At 41.3% G+C, this 22339-nt stretch overlaps 1 protein-coding gene across 3 annotated transcripts in view; it reads right to left on the bottom strand.

The window, feature by feature from the left end:
• The window catches only part of PLXNB2 (plexin B2), a 250394-nt gene that overhangs the window by 71557 nt on the left and 156498 nt on the right, over nt 1-22339 (bottom strand). For 2 of the 3 annotated variants that reach the window (XM_058804457.1, XM_058804458.1), the window contains exons 5-7: nt 5574-6687; nt 3704-3886; nt 2417-2539 (exon numbers count right to left, since the gene is read on the bottom strand). In XM_058804457.1, coding sequence (XP_058660440.1) covers nt 2417-2539; nt 3704-3886; nt 5574-6687 — 1420 coding nt within the window. Of the gene's footprint in view, nt 1-2416; nt 2540-3703; nt 3887-5573; nt 6688-6773; nt 6853-22339 lie in introns of those variants that run through there. The other variant, XM_058804460.1, reaches the window with a different exon arrangement.

The raw sequence follows: 22339 nt of genomic DNA, 5'->3' as shown, positions 1-22339 counted from the left end.
AAATAAATTAATTTTAGAGGTTTGCAAGTTGGCCCTCTAAATCAAAAAGTGCTAAAAAGTAAAACAAGCAAACAAGCTTGATCATGGTAAGTGACTACCACAGTGACTGCTTTCCTCCAAATACATTAAGTACCTTAAGGAATCTGGGATCCTACCGGTGATGTACACTTGGAATGAACCAGCATGAGCAGCACAGAGGTGCTAAGCTCCTTTCCAAGTCCCACAAGAAGGTGCAAGGGGTTTCTCCTGCTTTCTGTTTAAACTTTAGGAGCAGAGGGGACTGACTGCTGAAAGCATTTGCTCAAAACCCCCCACTGCTCTTGGCACCACAACAGAAGCTGGGAGAAAAGAGGGGAGAAAGGTGAAACAGGAAAGGAAGAACTTGATTCTCACTATGGATCTTAACCTCTGTATTGTTTTTCCCTGATTTCTATGTTTCTCTGATTTCTTTTTAAAGAAGTTATCACCTACCACATCACCACTTCCACTTCGTTCAAGTGCTCACAGAGCCCAAGCAATTAATTTCTAAATGTTGGGGCAGTCTGCATCTGCCAGGTAGCTCAGCAGCATGCATGCCTGTCAGTGCAGCCAGTTGTTCTTTATTGTTTACCTTTAACCATTAAAACACACAAATCAGGATTCTGATATCTCTATTCCCACAACCCACAGCCATGCCTAACCCAGAAGTACATATTTCATCTCTTATTCTTCCCCCCTTGCTTATGTCACCTTATTTCTCCCAGCTCCAAAGGCCTCCATTCTCCTCCTGTCTATCTGCTTCTAAAAGTGGGTGGGACTGCTCACTGTAATTAACTCCTGGAAATGACAGTAATGCAATGCCATTACAGAGCTCACAACTTTAACTATTCATATTTAAGCTAAACAGGTTTTGTAAAAGAAAACTATTATTCACATTATTCAGAAACTGCAGTGTCTACGAGAGCTACTTGGAAAAGATTTAAGTAAAATCCTTTCTTCAGCAGAAATTTACTGCATTCTAAATTTAAATGTTTTGTAGTGATTGATTTTTTTTTTGCAGGTTTTCTCAGAAAAAAAGTTGTCTGCTGTCTTTCTAAATTCTACCATTTAAGCTGACTGTCATCAGAAAGCTTGTCTTCCTTCAGTGCTGCTGCTCTCCCTTGCATTGCTCAGCAGCACACACAGTAGCCTGGTGCAGACCTTGGGACTTTTAAATAATGTGCCAGCTTGTCAAATGGGGGGCCAGGCCACCCAGAGTTTTGTGGACAATGTTGAAGCTTGGAGCTGTGTTCCAAATCCGAACAGAAGCCAAATGAGAAGTAAAAACAACTTGAAAAGAAAGAAAAAAAGTAACCTCTCTCTCACACCGTCATATTATTAAATGCTTTTCCAGTTGTTTTTCTGGCATTTTTCCAATGTTGTTTCTAGCCTAAAAACCTTCAGCTAGGCTATAACATTCCTGCAGCAGGAATTGATATCAATCCCTTTAAAAAACAGCCAGAAAATATTTTTCTTGCACTGTCTTCCCAAATATTCTCCTTTCATTCTCTTTGAGTCCCCTCATTCTCCCTCTGTTAGTGGTGCAGAGCATTTCCATGTTGCATTCCATGTCACTGGCAGGGCTGCAGATGGTCACAGCCCATCACCCACCTTGTCCTGGAAAGCTGCTGAACAAAGTGTTTGAGGCTGGCAGCTCCAGCCTCCACAAAGAGAAGTGTCAGAAGAGGATTACCCCTGGGGATGGAGGAGAATCTGGCATCCCTCTCATTTCCTACTTGCTTTTTTTGCTCCCATTTTTTACAGACCTCCATTGTGCCTTCACCTCACAGCAAAAAGAAGGGGCCCAGGAGAGAAGGCCCATGCCCTTCCTAGTGAACTTGAACTTTTCCTACTGTACCCAGTTCTAGCAGAAGGTTGAATGAAAGTGTTTCCCAAATATATAATTCTCTCCATTGCTTCTTAGTTTTTGACACTAGGACTCACAAAAACCACTGGTGGCTTTACAGACGTGTCAGTGAGAGCACATCAGGAGAGCATCCTGAGTCCTGAGGTGCCCTTGAAAGGATCTGATGGCAGCCACAGCACCCAATGGTACCCACACATCCCACACTGAGCATTGGGTCTGCCTGACCCTGAGTCGTGCTGGTGCCAAACATTTCCACTCCATCCCTCCCACAGAGCCTGTGTGACAGCTCCAGAGGGGATCTCACTTCCCATTATTCCCTGTTGCTAAGCATCATTAGAGGACATTACAGTTCTCCGAGTCACAACAAGTCCATCAGCTTAGACTTGAGAAAGGTCTTCATACACACAGAGTGGGGGGAGTCCCACCAAATAGGGCAATTTCCACGAACAACTGGAAAATGTATATATCTCAGGTTAAGTTGCAGAGAAAGTGAAAGAGGGACGGGTCCTTAATGCAAGCAGGACACATTACCTTGTCTGTGGTCATCACATATAGATTTTCCTGGGTTTGATCAAGGACCAGGTCCTTCTTTACAGGCTTGTTTGGTTCGATAGTAAGAGAGCTGTACTCAGCTGCAGTGGATGACAGGAACACCTATTTTGTGGAAGGAAGAAAAAAAATGGTGGTTAATGTTGCCTTTTCCCCACAACTATCATTATATCTGGCTACTGCTGTAAAATACATTAAAAATGTTTCTAAAAATAAATTAAGAACAAAAGGAGGACTAAGGCAAATCTTCAAGAAAGACATTGAGGTGCTGGAGAGTATTAAGAGAAGGGCAACAGAGCTGGTGAAGGGTCTGGAGGACATGTCTGAAGAGGAGCAGCGTAGGGTGTTCAGTCTGGTGAAAGAGAGGCTCAGAGGAGACCTACACACTCTCTACAACTACCAAAATGGAGGTTGCAGTGATGTGGGGGTGGTCTCTTCTCACAATAAGCAAGCAAGAAGGGAAGAGGGAAAGGCCTCAATTTGCGCCAGGGAGGTTCAGATTGGGAAATACTTCTTCACAGGAAGGTTTGTTGACCATTAGAACAGGCTGCCCAGGCAACTGGTTAATCACCATCCCTGAAGATATTTAAAAGAGATAGAGGTGTGTGACTTAGGGACATAGACCCACAGAATCACTAAGGTTGGAAAATACCTCCAAGACTACAGAATCCAACCACTAAACTAGCATCACCATGTCCACCACTAAATCATGCATCTAAGCACCACATCCATATGAATTTCCATGTGGTTTGGTGGGACTTGGCAGCGCTAAGTTTAAGGCTGGACATGGCCATCACTCTCCTTCAAGCAAAAGAAGGTGTTTGGTGTTGCAGTCTTGAAATTTTAACACCACAAACATGTGAAGCCTTGAGTGCCACACAATCAGAATTTATCAGAGCTTCAGCTTGGGCTTTTTATTGCCACTTCTATTCACTGAATGGCTAGAATGACTACCAAATGAAAAGTTGCTCTTAAACCAGTGTGAGCTTGAATAGAGATAAGGCTAAAGCTGTTAGATTACCTAAGGCTGTTTATATAAAGCTCTCAGTAGGTATGTAATCCTTCAGGAAAAGTGTCATTCAGGCAATGCTAATTCAATCTGAGTATCACATAGCTGAGGTACATTGGAAATAACGCATCTTTCCTTTGAGATGAAAAAAAACCAAGCCCCATGAGAATTTGCTCCTAGTATGAGATCTTGTAAATCCCATTTTGACTTTCATAACCTTTTATATATACACCTTCCAGTCTCCCAACCCAGTTGGTTACCTTCAGGATTTTCCCATCTGACGTTCCCAGAAAGGCCACGGTGTGCCCGTTCTCCACGGCCACGGTGACGGCCGTGAGGTTCATCCCCTCCTTCTGCAGCACCGGCCTCTCCACAACGCCGTTCCTGCTGCCCAAGAGGTACGGCAGGTGCTCGGAGCCACAGGGGAAGTTTTTGCTTGCGTTCTAATAAGGAGCAGCAATATAGAGTGATGTTAAACATGCAGATCACTAATTCCTAGCTGAGAGTGAAGTGCAGCCCTATTACTAGACAATATAATACCCCTCAGACACTGAAGAGTAGGAAGAGAGAAATGGATTGTCTAGGCATTTGCCCCCAGCCAAAATGCAGTAATCAGACAGCAGCCTGCTAATGGAGAACTGCTTCCATGCTTTCACTTTCCGGGAGACACAGGGAGAGAATGTTTTTTTCTGTTTCATAATAGCAGCGGTTTAAAAATTAACCAGTTGGTTTAATTATAATGAACATGTCATAGAGACTGGTTTAACCAACTTTGCCTTGAAGACTGCTATTTTAATTGCTGCTTTGTTTCTTACTTTGCTGCAATCCATAAAATAGCAACTCCCTGGCAACAGTCTCATGAACTTCAAAACACTTCCTCTTCACTATGCTTTAATCCTGAGCGGCAGCAAGAGCTACCAGAAGGAAGTTCATTCACACCTTGCCTTTTCTGCTATATTTGGTAACAAAACCATGTTTCTGATCTGAAATCCACATCTTATTTTTGTCAGGAGCCACGGCCACTCGTCACATTCAGGATTTCTGTGTTTGATGCTCACCCCATATGCAGGGTACTGCAGCAAGTAACACTGGTGGTTTGAAGCAAAATGTGTAATTTTGACTCATCAGCACTAGTGACTTACTGTGTGGGGGATGGTTTCAGTCTCACAAGATGAAGAATTATGGGTCAGTACCAAAAAAGGTATTCCTATGCCCCATCTCTTCTCTCCCTCTCCAGCTGTTCACTCCTCTCCCTGTACTATAGCACACCACTTCACAAGTTGTGCTCAAACAGCTGCTTAAGCAAGTGTGTACCTTGCTTAGGCTGAGATATTAAGACATCCTCTTAAAAGCTGAGTTATTTTTAAGATGATTCAATTTCTCAACCCATTTTAGGGTTGGCTGCAGTAATGAATGAGTGGCATGCACAAGTGAGGCTTGGGAATACAGTGATGCGGGCAAAACAATCATAAAGCCAACAGAAATGCTCAAAACTGCCTCTTAGATACAGCCATAGATTGAAGAACAGTAACTGAATGGTTGTAACAGTACTCTTCAAAAACCTTATAGTCAAGGTAATGACAGGCCATAAAAAGATGGTTGTCATGCTATACAAGTGTTTTGAGCCACACCAAAACATGAACACCACCTGAATACAGGAAATCTGGGTATTTCAGTTGTCTAACGATACAAATACAAGTGAGAAAAAATGCTGAATTATAGATACCATTTAAAAGAGTCTTAATACTATTTAAGAGCATTGTAAATACACTGATTGAAACTACAATTGTCTACAGTGATTACCCCAAAGCTGATCATGGATGTAAAAAATCCCTGCATTTGACTCAATAACTCCTATACCAAAAGGAGCCCTTAAAAAAAATGCATTTAGAAAAGCAACACTTATCTTTGAGAAAACATCAAATCCTTTTTAAGACACTCAAAATTTTGTCACTTCTTACTTAACCTGGTCCACAACACCCCCACATTTCATTTCTATTGTGAATTCATCTACTGAGTTTTCAGTCATCAATACAGTTTAGCTCAAAGCCACCCTAAAACATGTAGTTGTATATTTTCCACAAACCTTAACACCGATTCTAAAACTAATATTAATAGTATTCATATTACCAGTCCATGTAATGCACACGGGTTTTCTGCTGAAAAAAGTTTGTAAAATGAGCTGGTATTCTTTTTAGTGTAGCAATCGTTCCGGTTTTTTTCCATCTTTTCATTGATCTGCCGCAAGGAAAACACACACATGGCAGATTTTAAAGAGCCGTCATCTTTGTTTACTTTGCTGAAGAGTGCAAGAAGAACTTTGTCATCTGAGGGAATATCTGCAGGTTGTCCCTGCTGAGCCATGCTCTCAGCCAGTTCTTTTCCAGGGGTAGTGACGTAAGCAGAATGACAGTGGTCATAGGCACCATCATCATCATCTTTGCAACCCAAGTCCATTTCAAAGTAGGAATAATAATGGGCATCGTCCTTGCACAGACGTGCAATCAGTGTGCGGTTGTTGACAGGTTGTTTCTCTTGCTGATTAAAAATAAAATAAACATAATTTTTATCCTCAAAAACTGCCACAAATTGCTGTGTGCTTGATGAGTGATAAGCTGACTTAACAGCTGCTGAGTCTGTATACATTTCAAAAATGTCTTTCCCATCCCTGGCATAAAGCTGCCGAGTGCTGATTATGATGCCATTGTCATTTGGTCCATTCCCTTTCCCAACAAACAGCACCCGATCGTTATTCAAGGAAGTGATTAGTCCCACAGTGGATACATTCTCATCGTTGCTGGCCACAAAGGACTTTTCTCCACTGCTGTCCACATAGTACTTCTCATCGCTGATGTTTTGTAGATCTCTGATGGCACAGATTCCCTTGAAAAGGCTTCCACATACCACAGTTGTATTATCCACCTTGTTCAGCAACAGCAATTTGTTGTAATTGTCAGTCAGTACGGCCTCTTTACATTGATTTTCATCAATGGGAGGTGTGCATTTTTTGTTGTCCTTTCTTGGACCTGTTTCTACAGATCTGATTACTTCCAGGTTTTCTGTAAGCTGATACAGCGCATTTACCACTCCCAAATAGATTATCCCAGTGTCATTATCCACTGTTAGATGATTTAGCTCTGTAGCACTCTGAAAAAATTTCAGTTCCTCATTTCTGGATAAGGTGATGCAAAAACAGCTCAAGATGGTCAGTGGCCAGATCCATAAAGCCATTTCTATGTAGTACCTAAAAAGGGAAAGAAAATAATAACATGAAAAATATAGAAAAATAAAATTTACACAAAACTGAGAAATATGGAAGTTTTTAATTACTTAAATTCACTTATCCTTGTGCACGTGTAGACAGCATGAAGATTATGGAGAGCCTCAAATCCTGTTAATTGCCCAGCAATTTAATCTGTTGGGGAAGGATTTAACAAGGTCATATGTCTAAACGATGATCATATAACCAATTAGATCGATTATATGATTGTGCTAAAGCACAATGAGAACAGACAATTTGAAACAACATGGAGTGACAAAATGCTTGTCCAGACAGTATCATACTGTGCCAATTATTTACTGCTGAGGTTTTAAAAATAATTTGGAGAATCCCTGTTTTGGGTAGCTCCCCCTTAAGAGGTGTGGGGGGAATTTACATAAAAGTGTTGGAAACATTTTGTATTGTGGGATTTCCCCAGAAAGTAAAAAACCTTCCCCTGCACCTGGATCTGAGTGCTTTTTGAGAAGGCATTGCACTAATCCTTCATCATTGTGAAGCCAGAAGATGGTAGATCCCTTAACACGCAACATTGCCTTTTACTGTTGGTATGCATTAAGCTCCAACACTTTCATTCGCTAGAGCACTGCAACTTAATAGTTTCAAATCTGTTTTAAGAACAACATGTAAAAATTTTTAGGGATTATGGTTCTGTTACCTTTTTTTTAAAAACCCCTTTCAGAATTGTTAGTTCCCAAGCAGATCGCCTCGCTGTTGGAATTAGAAAAACCTGAAACTTGTAAGAAGGGTTCTAGTTCTAATCTGAAGAGTAAAATGAGGAGTCTCATCTGACTTCCTGAGGCCTGAACATTTTGTTAATGTTTTCTCAAAGTGTTTAGTTCTGAGAGCAGAAAATAAAAGGTGGCATGCTTGGACACATTGATGTTAGGGGGAAAAGATGAACACTGTTTGGAGGAAGATCAAATATAATCCACCATATTTTCATTTTCAAAGTCAGCCATGGGATTCTTTAATCTGATGAGGAAAGAACCTATAAATTTACAGGGAATTTCAAGTTAAATCTGAAAATATCTGGAGTCTAAATAGAAAGGAAACTATTAAAAACACTGAAAAGACAAGAGAACCATTTAATAAAGCAATCTAACAGGCAACAGTCTCATAGGATGAAGAAAAGAACATGAAATGCCAAAACCAGAAACTGAAAAAATAAAACTTTAAAAAATAACAATAAAGGAACCATCCTCCTTTATCACTTAGTCCGTTTTGGCAAGAGCAATAGAGTCTGGTGGGATATGAAAAAGAATGGCTGAATCATCACTTATACTGGATAACCAAGACTAAATGTTAACAATCTGGATGTAAAAGTCTGAACAGGGAAGGAAGGGCTTTTGTTGTGAGCATAAGTCATCTGTGAGCTTCCCAAACCACCACAGCACTGCAGCAATGCATAAAGACAATGCCTGTCCTCCCGCATTTGAGGGTGTTTGGCTCCTCTATGGAGAAAACGCATGTGCAATGGTGAGAACAACTGCCCTAAAATCAGAGTGAACTAAACTCTATATCCCCAAAAATCTACTATGTGTAACTCAGGATAATAAAACTAACTTCAAGCTTGTTTTGCTGAAGCTCCTATCATGTACCATTAGTACTAGCTATAAAATAATGCCAGAGACAAGAGAGTACATCACCAGCAGCACAAGCTGGACCTTCTAATGATAGATTGAGTTCCTATGACAGTGACCAAGAAAAGGCTAAGACTTATAAGCTGTTCTCCAGACACACAGACTTCAGCACATGCTTTGCAATGTAATGAAGTCTTGGATCTCTTTACAACAACAGTTGACCAGCTCTAAGGAACCCAGAGTTCTTCTGAATTCTTCTCTTTTTTTACTGTTCCCAAGGACTTCAATTTTCCAGCTTTGATCCTATCTCATTTCTCCATCGCTAAATGATATGTGATAATGCTTGTCATCTAGTTTCAAATATTATCCCTTACAGTTACCTGCAATGGAATAAAAAACAGCTTGACACGCTACTGCAGTGTTTTTTCACACCAGTTTTATCACTCTATTACCTATTGTACAAGGATCAAATGCAGAATTGAGATTAATTTGTTCCTGCTTTTCTCACAAGGTAATTATTTTTAGATTATTATATTCTCTCAGTCAAAGAAACCCCCATAAATAGCTCTACTTACAAAAAGTGCCTTAAATGAATGGAAAATAATTCATTGTACCTTAATTTCAGTACTCAGTTCCCCTCCACGTTCCTGTATTTCAGGGGATTGAAAAAACCCATTTTGTCCATTGGTGGTACCCAGGACACAAAGGCTGCATTTGCAATACTCCTGCCTTTGTTCCAGGAGAACGAAGAGCCTTGCTGGTCTGTGCCAGAACCAGAACTTAAGAAAAAGTACATTTTGCACGTCTGAACCAGTCTCTTAGAGAAGTAATTAATTCTGTGTATAAAAATGGGTAATGCTTCCTCTCTGCTATTTTCTGCCTTGTTTACTTATAAATTTTTTGACTTAAATTATTCAGAACTACATGCACTCTCCATTAATAATGCCTTATCTTTGTTCGTTTATTTGCTTGTTTTTGTTATTTACTCCCTGCCACTCCTGTGTCATGCCAACCCCCATCAGACCAGCTCTGATCTCTCTATGCAAGGTAACAGTTCAGTTCATCATTCTCTATCATTATTAGTTTCACTTTCCAGACTCTCTCCAAGGCAAATAGTAAACAAAAATTAAATACACTATGAAGAGATTCAGAATTAAACTTTCCTTCACTTATCAAATAGCAGGCTTAAGAAAATTAAAAAAGTAAATAGAATGAAATGAGATGAACTACAACCACAGGCCACTTTCACCTATTTTTAACTTAATTGGGAAGAAGCAGCTGGAAGAATCCTTCTATGACCAGCTGGTGTGATAAGAATGCCAGAGCTGCTATTAACACAGGTGCTGCACTGAATTAGATGCTCTGGGAATGTATCAAGAAGCAGTCTCCTGCTGTGAAAAACTTCCGTTCCAAATGAACAAGTTGCAGACATACAAGAGAAAAGGTGCAAGAAGCACAGGCTGGAGCATGGAATCCATGATGCTCTGCACAGGAAATGTATTTCCAATGGCTTAACCACACACTGTATTTACGCACAGGCCTGGGTGGCTTACTCTAACTAATGCCCTGGTCCTGAGAACTGCCATACATCCTCCACCCTCAATTTGCAATTAGTTTTTAGCCCTTAGCAGATTCAGGATATAAGAAAACCAACAGAGCATTTGCCTACATAATTTTTTTTTCTCTCTCAAAGTCTTGTCTCCATTCAGTCTCTTGTCCCCTCTACTGCTTCCTACAACAAATATGAAATTCTAGAATTTATGTGCAGGAAACACAGGGCACCCAGGAGAACACTTCATTCAGGGGAACTGCCATAAAGTGACACCGTGTTGGTAATCACACAGCTACCAGAGCTCTGCCTCACAGACATCAATTTTAAAGCAAGTACCCATAACTTTGTATCTTTCTACTCATGAAAGACCAATAACCTTAAATAACACCCACTTCAAAAGGAATGCAGAAAAAGGAGCATCTGTAATCTACCAGCACAATGAGCTTCAAATTGACTTCACATTATAATAAACAACCCTAAGAACTAGCACTAGCACCACACTGACGTGGACTTGGCAGGTGTTCTTCTTGAGTGTAAAATCATCTGCTGTGCCTGAACACAGGAACCTTCAACCTTCCAGCCATTCCCCATCACCTTAGCCTTTGATATATCTTTAGCTTTATGCTAATTAATTTCTTACATTTGCTTCAGCTGAAGTGAAAGAATACCAAATTTTGTCTGAAACTGGAATAACAGAGAACTAAAACAAGTGTTTTTCCCAAAAAACATCAGACAAGAAGATCTTCACTGAAGGAATAATCTCACCATTTCAGCTTCTGTGGTTTTTTGCAGAGTATTTCTTACTAATCACACAGATACTTAATTAAGCCCTGCTACATCCTCTCATCCAGACAAAATTTTTTTACTTGAAATTCTGGTCGAGAGACAAGCACTTTTGCCAAGCAAGGCAGGTACAGATATGCTTTAATGGCAAGCGATGCAGAAAACTGTGGTTCTCCCAGCAACCTTTCCCTTAATCAGAAGGACTCTAAAAGATGTACAAGACACTTAAATTGGAAAAAAAATTGATAAAAAAGACACAAAAATTGCGACATAAAAAAAGGTAATTTCCAAAGAATGCGCTCCAACTGCATGGTTGGAAAGATGAATGAGGATTCTCTTCTCTCTCATTTTAAATAACTTTTTAGCTTTTATTAAGTGTGCCAAAGATTGAAAAGAATTCAGCTTTCAGTTTTGGGCTCAAAAGAAGTCGAAAAAGAAACTGCAAAATGTATGAGAAGCAAAGGATGAGCAGCTTTTCAGTCTGGATTTCAAAGCTTCTACTTCTGCAAGAGCTGTAGGTAAAAGTAAACTCTTCCTCAGTTACAACTTTGACTAATATTTCCTAAAACAAATGAGCAATGGAGCTCACTGGTTCAGAGAATGAATCACCTCAAACAACACTGCAGGATTCAAACCCTTTTCACGAGAGCACAGCAACATACAAGAAAGGTTTTGGACAGAGAGGAACAACTCTGTTGGTATACTGTGCCACACATCCAAAATTGGCAGAGCCAGTGAGAACAGTGATGACTGTGACGGTGTTCATGCCTGTAGCTGTGACAGTTTGCTGTTAGCAGATGGGACCTGTGGGTCAGAAAACTGTGGGAGGTCATGCTGTGGAGAATGAAAAACCAATATCCACTTCATTAGATGTTGTGATAGCCTGTACTGCTCAAAAGGAGCAATTTCCCTTCCCTTTCACCTCTCAAAACACAATTTGCTAAGATGTACAGACCATCTTCATATGGAACAAAAAATCCCATCAGGCCAAACTGCCTGTAAACTGGTAACATATGGACAAATACTTTAATACTATTTCTATTCCTGGTGTAGAAGACAAAAGTTTTGCTTATTTTCACACGACAAATTTAAATTTTTTTTTTTAGTAATTTTCAATAATATAAGATTTCTTTTTTTTTAATATGTGCAATAGTTATATTGACATGGTTCTGTTACAATGATTAGTTGAAAATTATGGATTTGCCAAGGAGATAATGAATGCTACATCCTCAATCCCTGTGCATTCTTTTGCTGTTTCCTGCAGTCCCAGGGAAAACAAATGGAAGACACATGGAAACACAAATTCAGGTTACTGAAAACCTGGGTTTCTTATATCAAGAATAAGCTGTGGTGCCCACTAAATCCCTCTGTCACTCCGTTCCCTGGCTAAACAGGCTGAGAAAAATATGATGAAAGGAGCAGGGGTTGAGATAAGGACAGGGAGATATCACTCATCAATTACTGTCACAGGTAAAACAGCTGCAACTTAGGGAAATTATTTTAATTTGTTGCCAATTAAAATCAGGGAAGGATAATGAGAACTGAAACCAAACTTTAAAAAACCTTTTCCCCACACCCTCCGTTTTTCCAGGGCTCAGTTTTACTCCCAAGCTCTCTACTTTCTTACTGCCAGCAGCACAGAGAGGGGGGGGAATGGCAGCTGCAGTCAGTTCATCACATCTCTGCCATTCCCTCCTTGTTGCACTCTTCCCCTGCTCCAGCATGTGTTCTGTCCCACATGAGACAGTCCCTCATGGCCTTCTCCAAAGTGATTCCTACCCACAGGCTGCTGTTCTTTATGAACTTTTCCAGAGTGGATCCCTTCCACAGGGTGCAGTCCTTCAGGAACAGACTGCTCCAGTGCAGGTCCCCACAGGGTGACAGAGCCTGCCACCAAACCTGCTGCAGTGGGGCTCCTCTATCCACAGGGCACAGGTCCTGCCAGGGGCCTGCTCCAGTATGAGCTCCCCACAGGGTCACATTCTTCTTTGGTCTGGGCTCCTCCAGGGCTGCAGGTGGATCTCTGCTCCCTCATGGATCCCCCTGGGCTGCAGGGGCACAGCTGCCTCCCCACGGGCCGCACCAGGGCCTGCAGGGGAATCCCAGCTCTGGTACCTGGAGCACCTCCTGCCTCCCCATCTTCCTTCACTGACCTTGGTGTCTAAAGAGTTGTTTGTCTCACATTTTTTTTACTGCTCTCTCCTTTCTTCTGCTGTACAGCCATTTTTCCCTGTTAAACCTGTTATCCCTGAGCAGTTTGGCCCTGACCGGGCCAGGTCTGTTTTGGAGCCAGCGGGCATTGGCTCTGTTGGACATGGATGGGAGCAGCTTCTGGCAGCTTCTCACAGAAAACACCCTTGTAGTCCCCATCACCAAATCCTTGCTATGCAAACCCAATATACCTAAACCATGGTTTCACCTGTCAAGAATATGTTGTGCTTTGGTCCAAAGGGGAGTGAATCTATGTCTTGTGCCTACATCATCAGCAGAGGTCAGCAGTGTCTGGGAGAGGAGGGAATGCAGGGCAGGCTTCCCCTGGGAAAGGGGCACGAGGAAGAAGATGCTTCCATCACTCTGGAAACTCTCATCTTTCAGAAGATCTGAGATAACAGCAGCAAAAAGATCTAGATAACTCTCTGCCTGAGATAACCCTTTAACCCAAGTGGACACTGTGGCATCCTACAGCTGGGTGAGCTGGGAGATCAAGGGCAAAGGGATGTATTTGAAAGGATGAGGAAATGTTGTATGAGCAAGATGATACAAAGGAAATTTTAAGGACCTTTTTTTAAAATTTTGCTTACATCCTTATCCACCTTCACACAAGTTTAAAAAAATGAGTTTTGGGAACCTGAACCACCAATTATTTACCAAAGATCACCAAATCTTTCTCACAGGCTTCAAAGGGGTAGGAAGGAGATTAAACAGGGTATCTCATCCAGCTCTAGTATCCCTGGCAAGTACAGTAAAACACTATTGCTGCATGCCACCAGGCTAAACAGAAATGTTTTCTTGTCCCACCTTAGAAAAGGTTTCTCCAGGCATTGCAATTGTTTTAACAGCTAAAGAACACAACTGCCTTTTACAGTAGGTTCTACATCCATCAGCATCCCAGCATACTTATGACAGGGACTCTCATGAACTTTGTGCAAAATTGGCAGGATTGTGTTAAAAGTTTAAGAGAGGCAAACAGCTGGAAAATTCAGAATTCATATTAATAATTATGTTATTAGCTTCAAGCTAAATTAATAACACTATTAGTAGTTGGAATCAAAACCTTTCATCCATGTACACCTGAACTTTAAAGTATTTAATATTCTGATCCATATCCAAATTCAGAGCAAGATGGAGCCATGTGAGCCTTAATTTTTCAACTAGGAGTCACTCAAAAGAGCATTAACAGCAGGTGATGAGGACTTAGAAAATGCATACTTAAAAATTTTTGCTATTTCCAATAGCAAAATGGGTTTCTAATAATGTCCTGTTTCTGCAACATCAGCAGGTAAACAAAAGAGAAGAGTAGCACTTGGCAGATTTACATGCACTCTTGGAAGCAGAGACTCGAATGAATTCCCTGGTTAATTTCAGTGAGACTTGGCAATGTTTTGATTTTGAAAATCTTTTACACCATAGATTCTGCCATAGTCCAAGGACAGGTTTTTTGGCTGGGCTTAGAAATCAAAATAATTTTTTTTTTTTAATGAAAATACTTTCAAGATTTTATGGTGCCAAGCAGCTTAAAAAAATTCAATAAAAAACAGCTTCTGTGGAGAGACCTCATTTGACAGCATTCACTACCAGCAATTACAGATTATAAACCATTCTGAGACAAGGTTAGCTTATGCCAGAAAGGTCTCTTCAAATCCTATTTTTTATTATGAAGACAAGTGTTCATATTACCATCCCAGTTCAGAGGTTGCACATTCACATTCCAGCCCCAGTAATGCAGGCAGGAGCACACACAGAGAAGAGAAACACTGCAGAAGCAGACCTGCTTTCATGCCTTCCTGGACCACACCTCCCATTCAGTTTGGGCTTCTGCATTCATCCCTCCATCTTTTCTCCATTCTCTCAGTTGCAATGAAGCTCTCATTTCAATGAGGCCTCACTTGCTCAAGTGTTACAAAGATGCAGTTGATCAGTAAGAAAAGCAGCTGAGTGACGTGTTCCATAGCAAGCAGCTGACTTGTCAGGAATCTGAACCCACTGAATCTCCTCTTTGACCGTCTTTGTGATTTTGTTGAAGCCATGAGATCTCCTAATGAACAAAACGTACAATTGTATTTTTACCTACAATCTCATTGAGCACTAATTCCAATGACACCCTATGGACTAACAGCCAGCTGAATCAGCCTGCAGTCAGCACAGGGCCACAGGCCACTCCAGGCACTCCCAAAGCCACTTACACGTTACCCTACCTGATCCTGCAAATGGCCAAACATGATTTGGCTGCTGCAGCTGCCTGAGCTTCAAGGGGGGATGAGTTCCTGTAGCAACCACCATACTACAGAAGCCCAGCAGCCACAGAAGCCCAGCAGAAAGCAGGGATACCTCATGCCCACTCACCAGCTCCATGTAAGCCCCAGGTTATTTTATCCTTTCTGCAACCCAGGAAGAAAATATTCTTTTCTCTTAGCTGGTGAACGTGCAGAAAATGAGAGTCTGGAGCATGGGAGGGAAAGCCCAGGGAGTTAGGATAGTGCTGATTTGCAGGCTTTCCTTGCACCAATAAGGGTATTACAGCACAAGGAAAAAAATGCATTTATACTGATAGTAAAAGGAGACTCTGTGTCACCAGCTCCATGCTACAACAAGGAACTGCTTGTTTTCAGTGCTATAAGGTCATCTTCAAGGACTGGTTTTGGACTTCCCCTGGAAGAAGCCAGAAAGGAGGCGGATTTTCTTCCAGCGTGGGGGAATCTGAGCACAACCATGTGGAAACAAACACAAAGTATTCTGGCTCCTTCCTTGCCAGAACCAGCTCGTCTGTGTAATTAACCTTGTAATTAACCATTTATCACATGCACAAAGAAATACTCAAGTCAAAAGGACACTTCCAGCATGTATGAATTCAAACAGGGAGCTCACAGGCAGGCACTCGGTCTCGCTGTCCCCCCCAAAGCAGAAGCCCCAGCTGTGATGTCCAGGGCAGCTGCAGCCTTTGCAACAGCCCCAGCCCCTGTGTGAGCAGCCTGAACCTGCATGTACCCCTTGCTGACATGAGCACAGCCAGAGGGGAGCTGCAAAGAGCCAGGATTTCCTCACTAAGATACAACTGTACAGAACAGCACACAGACATTTAAAGCTATGCAGAACTTTGGCATGACGCAGAGCCAACATTTTTGTCTTCCTGTTATATTACAGTGTCATAGGGCTTAATAGAAGCATCATGTATAAACTGCAAAGATAATGCCATATGAAATTGATCCTATAAATCAGTGGGGTAAATAAATTTTAACTTATAAATTAATTAGATGCAAATATGGTGAGTAATGGAAAAAAATCCTTTTCTTCCAATTCTACCTCTCACTTGGTAGTATGTCTGCTGGGTGATTCCCTGTCTCATCACCATGCTGTCTTCCTACTCTTCTGTTTCTCTTTATTTTGTTTTTGTATTTGGGTTTAACAGATCCCTGCATTCTTAATTTTCATGTATTTATCTGTCTGTGCCAGTGATTCCTCCAGGACTACTGAGACATGGGACAAAAGCTCTATGAAAATGGGAAGCTATTGACCACAGTCAATAGAGTACTACAATATACATTGTACTCAGGCAGCTGATAATGCAAGCCACAAAGAGAGAGGGGTAGATGGGGAAAACTCTTAAAATGGAAAGTTTATTGATTGTCAGGAGCTAAGAAACACATAGAGGAGGAATAGAGAATTTTCCTGGCTTCTGCTACTGGAGATAAATCACAGGTGTTTATCTGGCTTGTCTTGCTTGAAATCTTCTAAACTTTCATTTGGACCATTTGTATCCTCACGTTGGTGTTGCTGATTTTGATCACTCTGAGATTAAAGTGAGTTTTTTTCTCTCTATCCTTCAAATTAATGTTCATGACAGCTTTTAAAAAGCCCTTTTATTTTTCTTGCGTTACACATCTTTTCTCATCTTCTTACAGCTCCTCCTCCCACCACCGTATTTTCTTTTTTCTTAGGCACAGCCTTCAAGTTTTCCTCTCTTACAGTTGCTGCTACAACAGCCTGAATACTCATGTGTAAAGCCTCAGATTACAAAGTAGGAGGTAGAAGAAAAAAAAAGCTGGGGGGAAATAAAGGAACAGGAACCTCAAGTGCTTTTCAGATCTCAATGGGGATCTCAGACATACTCACTGCCTTATTGACTTCCTACCTCTTTTCAAACCTCACCTGGAAACACCTCTTTTGTTTCTTGACTGCTTTTTCCTTCTCTTTTGTTTCCTACTGCTCTCTCAGAAGCAAGAAAAACGCAGTGGGACGCAATGCTTAACTTGGTGGCACCTGCTGATACCCTCCATACTCAGAGCTCACTCCAGCCTGGGGAGAGGGAGGAATGAATGTGCAGAAGAGATGGTGCTGATGAACTGGAGTCCTGCCTCAGGCAGCCATGAAGATGAGCTGATGCAGATGGAGCCACCCAGCAGAAACAACAAACTTGTGCTTGTGCTCACAGGCAGACAACTCCTGCAGCTGAGAATGGAGCTGGGACAAGATGGGGGACACACAAGACAGCAGGGCAGAAACAGCTTGGAGAAGCAGAGGCATAGCAAGAAAGGGCACATGGTAAATATTTGGTAAGGCTTTTAAGGGGATATGAGTAGAATAGAATCCATAAGAAAGGTGCCTGCAGGAAATTGAACACACTAAAATAAACACTATACACAGTATAAAGGGTTAAGGACAAATATGGAGCAGGCTGCATGTTCCAAGTCACATTTGATTGTACTTACTCATTTACCTATTGTGGTTTTTGGCTGCCACAAGTGAAAAAAAGGTAATTGCAGCATTTTCACTTGTGTTTAGCTTTTCCTGGTGTTTTGTTGCTGTTGTTATTTTGTTTTTGTTTTAATAAACACACAAGGCTCATCTGAATGAATGAATGAATGAATGAATGAATGAATGAATGAATGGATGGAGTGGGCCCAGCTCCTGTCTGGACAGACACTCTGTGCACTTCTATGTACTCCCATTGTATTTCCCTCCAAACTTATATAGCTAGTTAACCAGTAATTTGCATGAAGGTGACAGCAGCACCCACCTGTGTCTATCTACTTAAGGGCCTGTCAGTGAAAGAGTTGTAAAGTCTCCTTTTATGGATCCATAACACAGTCATAAAATGTGTTTTCCCTGTTTCAGAGGTGTCCAACACAGGAACACTTATTTCAAAATAGGGGCATGATACAGTGCATGATTAAAGTGTATTGCTGCCTAACCCCTCCAAAACAGAGGTCCTTCCTTTAAAATTACAAGTCATTAGTCATGCTGAGCACAAGACTGCAATCTCCACAGAACAGCTCTCACACACGTGTGACAGACACAAATAAAAGCAGTCAATTGTCACAGGTGGGCTCTGAACCCACTCCATGTGAACTTGCCAGCTGGGCCAGGACCTGTCATGGCCTGCCTTGGGGGCTCTCGGAGGATGTAGGTGATGTACAAACTTACTGAGAATCATAGAATGGTTTGAGACGGAAGACCCTTTCAAAGATCATTTAGCCCAACTTCCCTGCTCTGAGCAGAGACACCTTGCAATAGACCAGGCTGCTTAAACCCCTTCCAATCTGGCCTTGAATACTTCCATGGATGGGACATCCACAACCTCTCTGGGTAACCTATTCCTACTTCTCACCAGCCTCATCATGAATAATTTAATTCTTATGTCTAATCTAAATCTATTCTCTTTCAGTTTAAAACCATGGTCCTTATCCTGTCACTAGAGGTCCTGGTAAAAAGCCACTCCATTTTTCCTATGAGTCCCCATTAAGCACTGAACAGGGCTTTCCACTGCTACAGAGTGCAATTTTTGCTTGGAAATGCTGCTGCCCAGTAAGTACAGATACATGAATGATCCTTTCCACCCCAAAAATATCATAGAACTCTCACAATTTGTCTGTATAATTACTGGTCCCAGATTTACAATCTTCTCTTGTTTCCTCAATGGCTTTCGAGAACCCAAAGTCATGTTTCTAAAGAGGATGCAATTTGAGAGGATGCAATCAGAGGATGCAATTTGAGATACATGGAAGTAAATAGTAACAGACAAGCAGACTGGCCCTTCCACTCCTACTATTAACAACACACTGGTTGAAGGATTTATTTATCTGCTTGCTCTTTGCATGATCAAACCATTCTCAAATAGTACTTTAACCTAAAACAACTGCAAGATTCATAAATGTATCTTTAAAAAGACAAAGGAAAGGAAAAAACCCTCTTGTTTCTGCTGTGCATAGAGCATCTGGTTTCAGTTTTCTAACACTCAGAGCTGACTCTTCCTAAGAACTCTTCCTAAGAACTGCTAACTCTAAACGCTTGGCCTTTGACTGAGGAGCTGGGCTAACCATGCTCAAACAAAGGAGCAGCAATTTCCAAACTTCTGGCAGCACAGTGTATCCTTAACCTATTGCTTAAATAGATGCTGCCAAGGCATCCCTGTGAAAAAAACCCACTACAAAAGATGCAAATCCATGCGTAAAGCCATGCAAACTCTTGCTACTTAGCAGAGGAGCTGCAGGAGAAGTTGGGCACAGCATTTGCTTTACCCAAAGTCCTGCCTATGGTGATCCCACTTCCAGACCCCGTTGTGTTTTGATGTTTGAATGAATTCAAAAGTATGCATTGTGAAACAGCCAATCCTAACAAGTGGACAAGAGGTCTCAACCAAAACTGCTGCCGCAGAGCTCAGTGTAATTCTCATTGAAGGAAGATGAGTTTCTTCTATGTGTTTGTACTAGGATGGAGAGGTCACTGCAAGGCTGCTCAGCAGCTGGTGGGAGTATTTTTTTCTTCTCACTGCTAAGTGAATTTGGATACAGGAGTTAGCAGAGCCAATAAGGGCCAGCTACACTATATGAGGGAAATAGAGAGCAGTGTAAATCCTCCTCCTTGCATGACCAGTTTCATCCCACAAGACTAATTATCAGGCAACCTCCAAAGAATTCTGTTGAGCAGCTTTCATCATGCATCTTCTGAGCTCTTAGGCTAAATGTTTCTTTTACAGCACCCAGTGATGTGGTTAAAAGGTCTAAGCCAAGTATATTTTATGATTGCTTTGTACATTAGGTACTTTGGTATATATATTTCAAATTGGAATTTACAGTAGCTGCTCCATGTATTTAGAAATTTTGTACAGTAGATAAACTCTAAATTCAAACACAGCCTACACTTTCTATTGGAGAATATATATCGAGGAAAGTCTTCAAACACAATCACCATATATAAACACTTTCAACTGTTTAAAAGCAAATAAGATGAAAATTTATAGGGGTATATTAAGACAAAGTTTATTGTGCTGACGTGTAGGGATAATAGGAAATATGCCTGAGAGCATGATGTCATTGAAAACATAACCTGCATTCCTGCCCAAAAAACTGAAAGGCCGTCAGAATTCCAGTATTTCATATATATGTTCTAAAACAATTATTTGGCTAGTCTTATTTCCAAGGAACCAGAATGCATAGCTCAGTTGTTCCAGGAGCACTTCCAAATTATGCATGGTGTGTCAGAAAAGAACAAACTACTATTGCAGTAGCTGAAAACGGCAAGATTTTGTTCAAGCTGCATATTTTGCAAGAGAAGCCCATGTACAGACTCAAGTAAAAAGGAACAATTTTATGGGCTAGTTTATCCTGTAAAATATTCTCCCTAATCCTTGTAAAAATATACTTTGTGCTAATCCTTCTGCCTGAAAGCATTTTTGAAGACAACTTAGAACATTTCTATCACATTTTGTTAGCTTTAAGCTGATCTAATTTACCAGGATTTCATCAGGTTTATTAGGGTCTGTCTGGATATCAGATTTTTATAGTTGATCTGGTCTTATATAAAATGCTCAAACTGGTATATTTTAATTTCCCAAGTGGACATCTGTCTTCATTTGTGTCTTGTAAAGTGCTAAGTACCTTCCTGGCCCTTAATTAATTAGGAGCAATGACCTATGTATCAGGTAGTAATAGCATCCAATTAATGGAAATGTGCCATGTGAAGCACTGTCAGTCCCATCCCTGCAGAGGGGCATTTGCCTGTTTGTGCTGCGTGTCCTGGACAGGCTGCACCAGGGATCTGGAGCCACCATAGAGTGCCAGCACAAGATTAATTCTCCTCAGCTCAGGCTTCTCAATGGGAATTTCTAAAGACACTGGGAAGCTGATACTCTGTGCATTTCTGACTGCCATTGGAGCATTGTATCTCCAAGCTTTAAACATGCCTACCATTGAGCTCATGGCTGTAGGGAAACGATGGAGGCTCCCAGAAGGTGAAGTTCTGTGAGCTTCTGTGAGGCTAGAACATGCTGGGCACAGGAGACCTTTGAAGCACTGGAAATTTCCCTGTTGCATACTTTGCCCTTCCAAAACAAAGCAGGAAACCAGTCTGAGAGGACAGAACTTTTCAACAGTTTTCACTGCACATTTTACAGAGCCTGTGGAGTCACACCCAAGGAAGCATCACTCCAAGGCACAAATGACTTGTATATGTTACTGTGTGCTTTGCAGATGATTTTTTAAAACAATCTACCATCAAATAATTATGCAACATATGCCACAGGAAACAACAGAAGTTGCACACGAGCATCTGAACACAGATTTCTCACTAGCTTTCTGCAGTACTAGAATGATGACATAAAGAAAAGCCAGCACGAAACTCAATCCCTACTATTCTCCATTTGTTTGATGGGCAGGCATGAACTGTAACTGGCAGAGAGATTAAGAAATTAGCTATAAAGTACTGAAATATAAGGATATCTGAGACTATGAGGATAATTCTTTGAGTATCTCTGAAATAATTGTTCGCTTGCTCTGAGGAGTCAAGGAACAGCAACTCACCAAGAGCTAGAGCAAGGAGGCTACTGCACCATGAAGCTGAGCTACAGTCTCCAGGCAGAGTACCGGAGTACAGTGATTTCATTCCTTTGCAAAGGATGTGACACACATGGGTGCAAAATGTTACATAAAATGAGAACTCGTGGCAAGATCCAAAAAACCAAACCAAGCACCCAGAGAGATCCAGCACACTGCTAAAATCAGCTGCAGCATTACACTTTCCCTAAAGTTTTGGGTAAATATCTTCAGGCAGAAAAATCACAAGCATTTCAGACAGAAATGTGTCTTTCCAGTTTGCTTTCCAACAGGAGTGTCTATAAAGGGCAACCACTCCCGTTTGGTTGGTCCCTGCTTACAGAAACGAGGAGAAGTCTGAAGTTCAGCACCACCTCCAGTTTTACCTTACAGGGAAGAAGATGGAGCCAGGACTGTGCCTCTCATTCTGGCCTCCATCACCACAAGGGTTTACAACAGCAGCCTCTTGGCCTCAGCTCTGACCATACAAGGCCATTATAAAGGGCATGCAAGAGCGCTACTTCCACGCTTTTAGAAAGAACTATGGCTGTGCAGTAGGGAAAATTAGGCTACACTGCTCAGCATATGGCCAGCCATCCTACCCTTCCTGCTAACTTGATGTTTGAAAGCACCCTCTGTAAACAAAATGACAAGAAATTCTTATATAGTTTCAC

This window comes from Ammospiza caudacuta, chromosome 5, assembly GCF_027887145.1.
Source record: "Ammospiza caudacuta isolate bAmmCau1 chromosome 5, bAmmCau1.pri, whole genome shotgun sequence".
Lineage (NCBI taxonomy): Eukaryota > Metazoa > Chordata > Aves > Passeriformes > Passerellidae > Ammospiza > Ammospiza caudacuta.
This window is presented reverse-complemented; position numbering and strand designations above follow the sequence as displayed.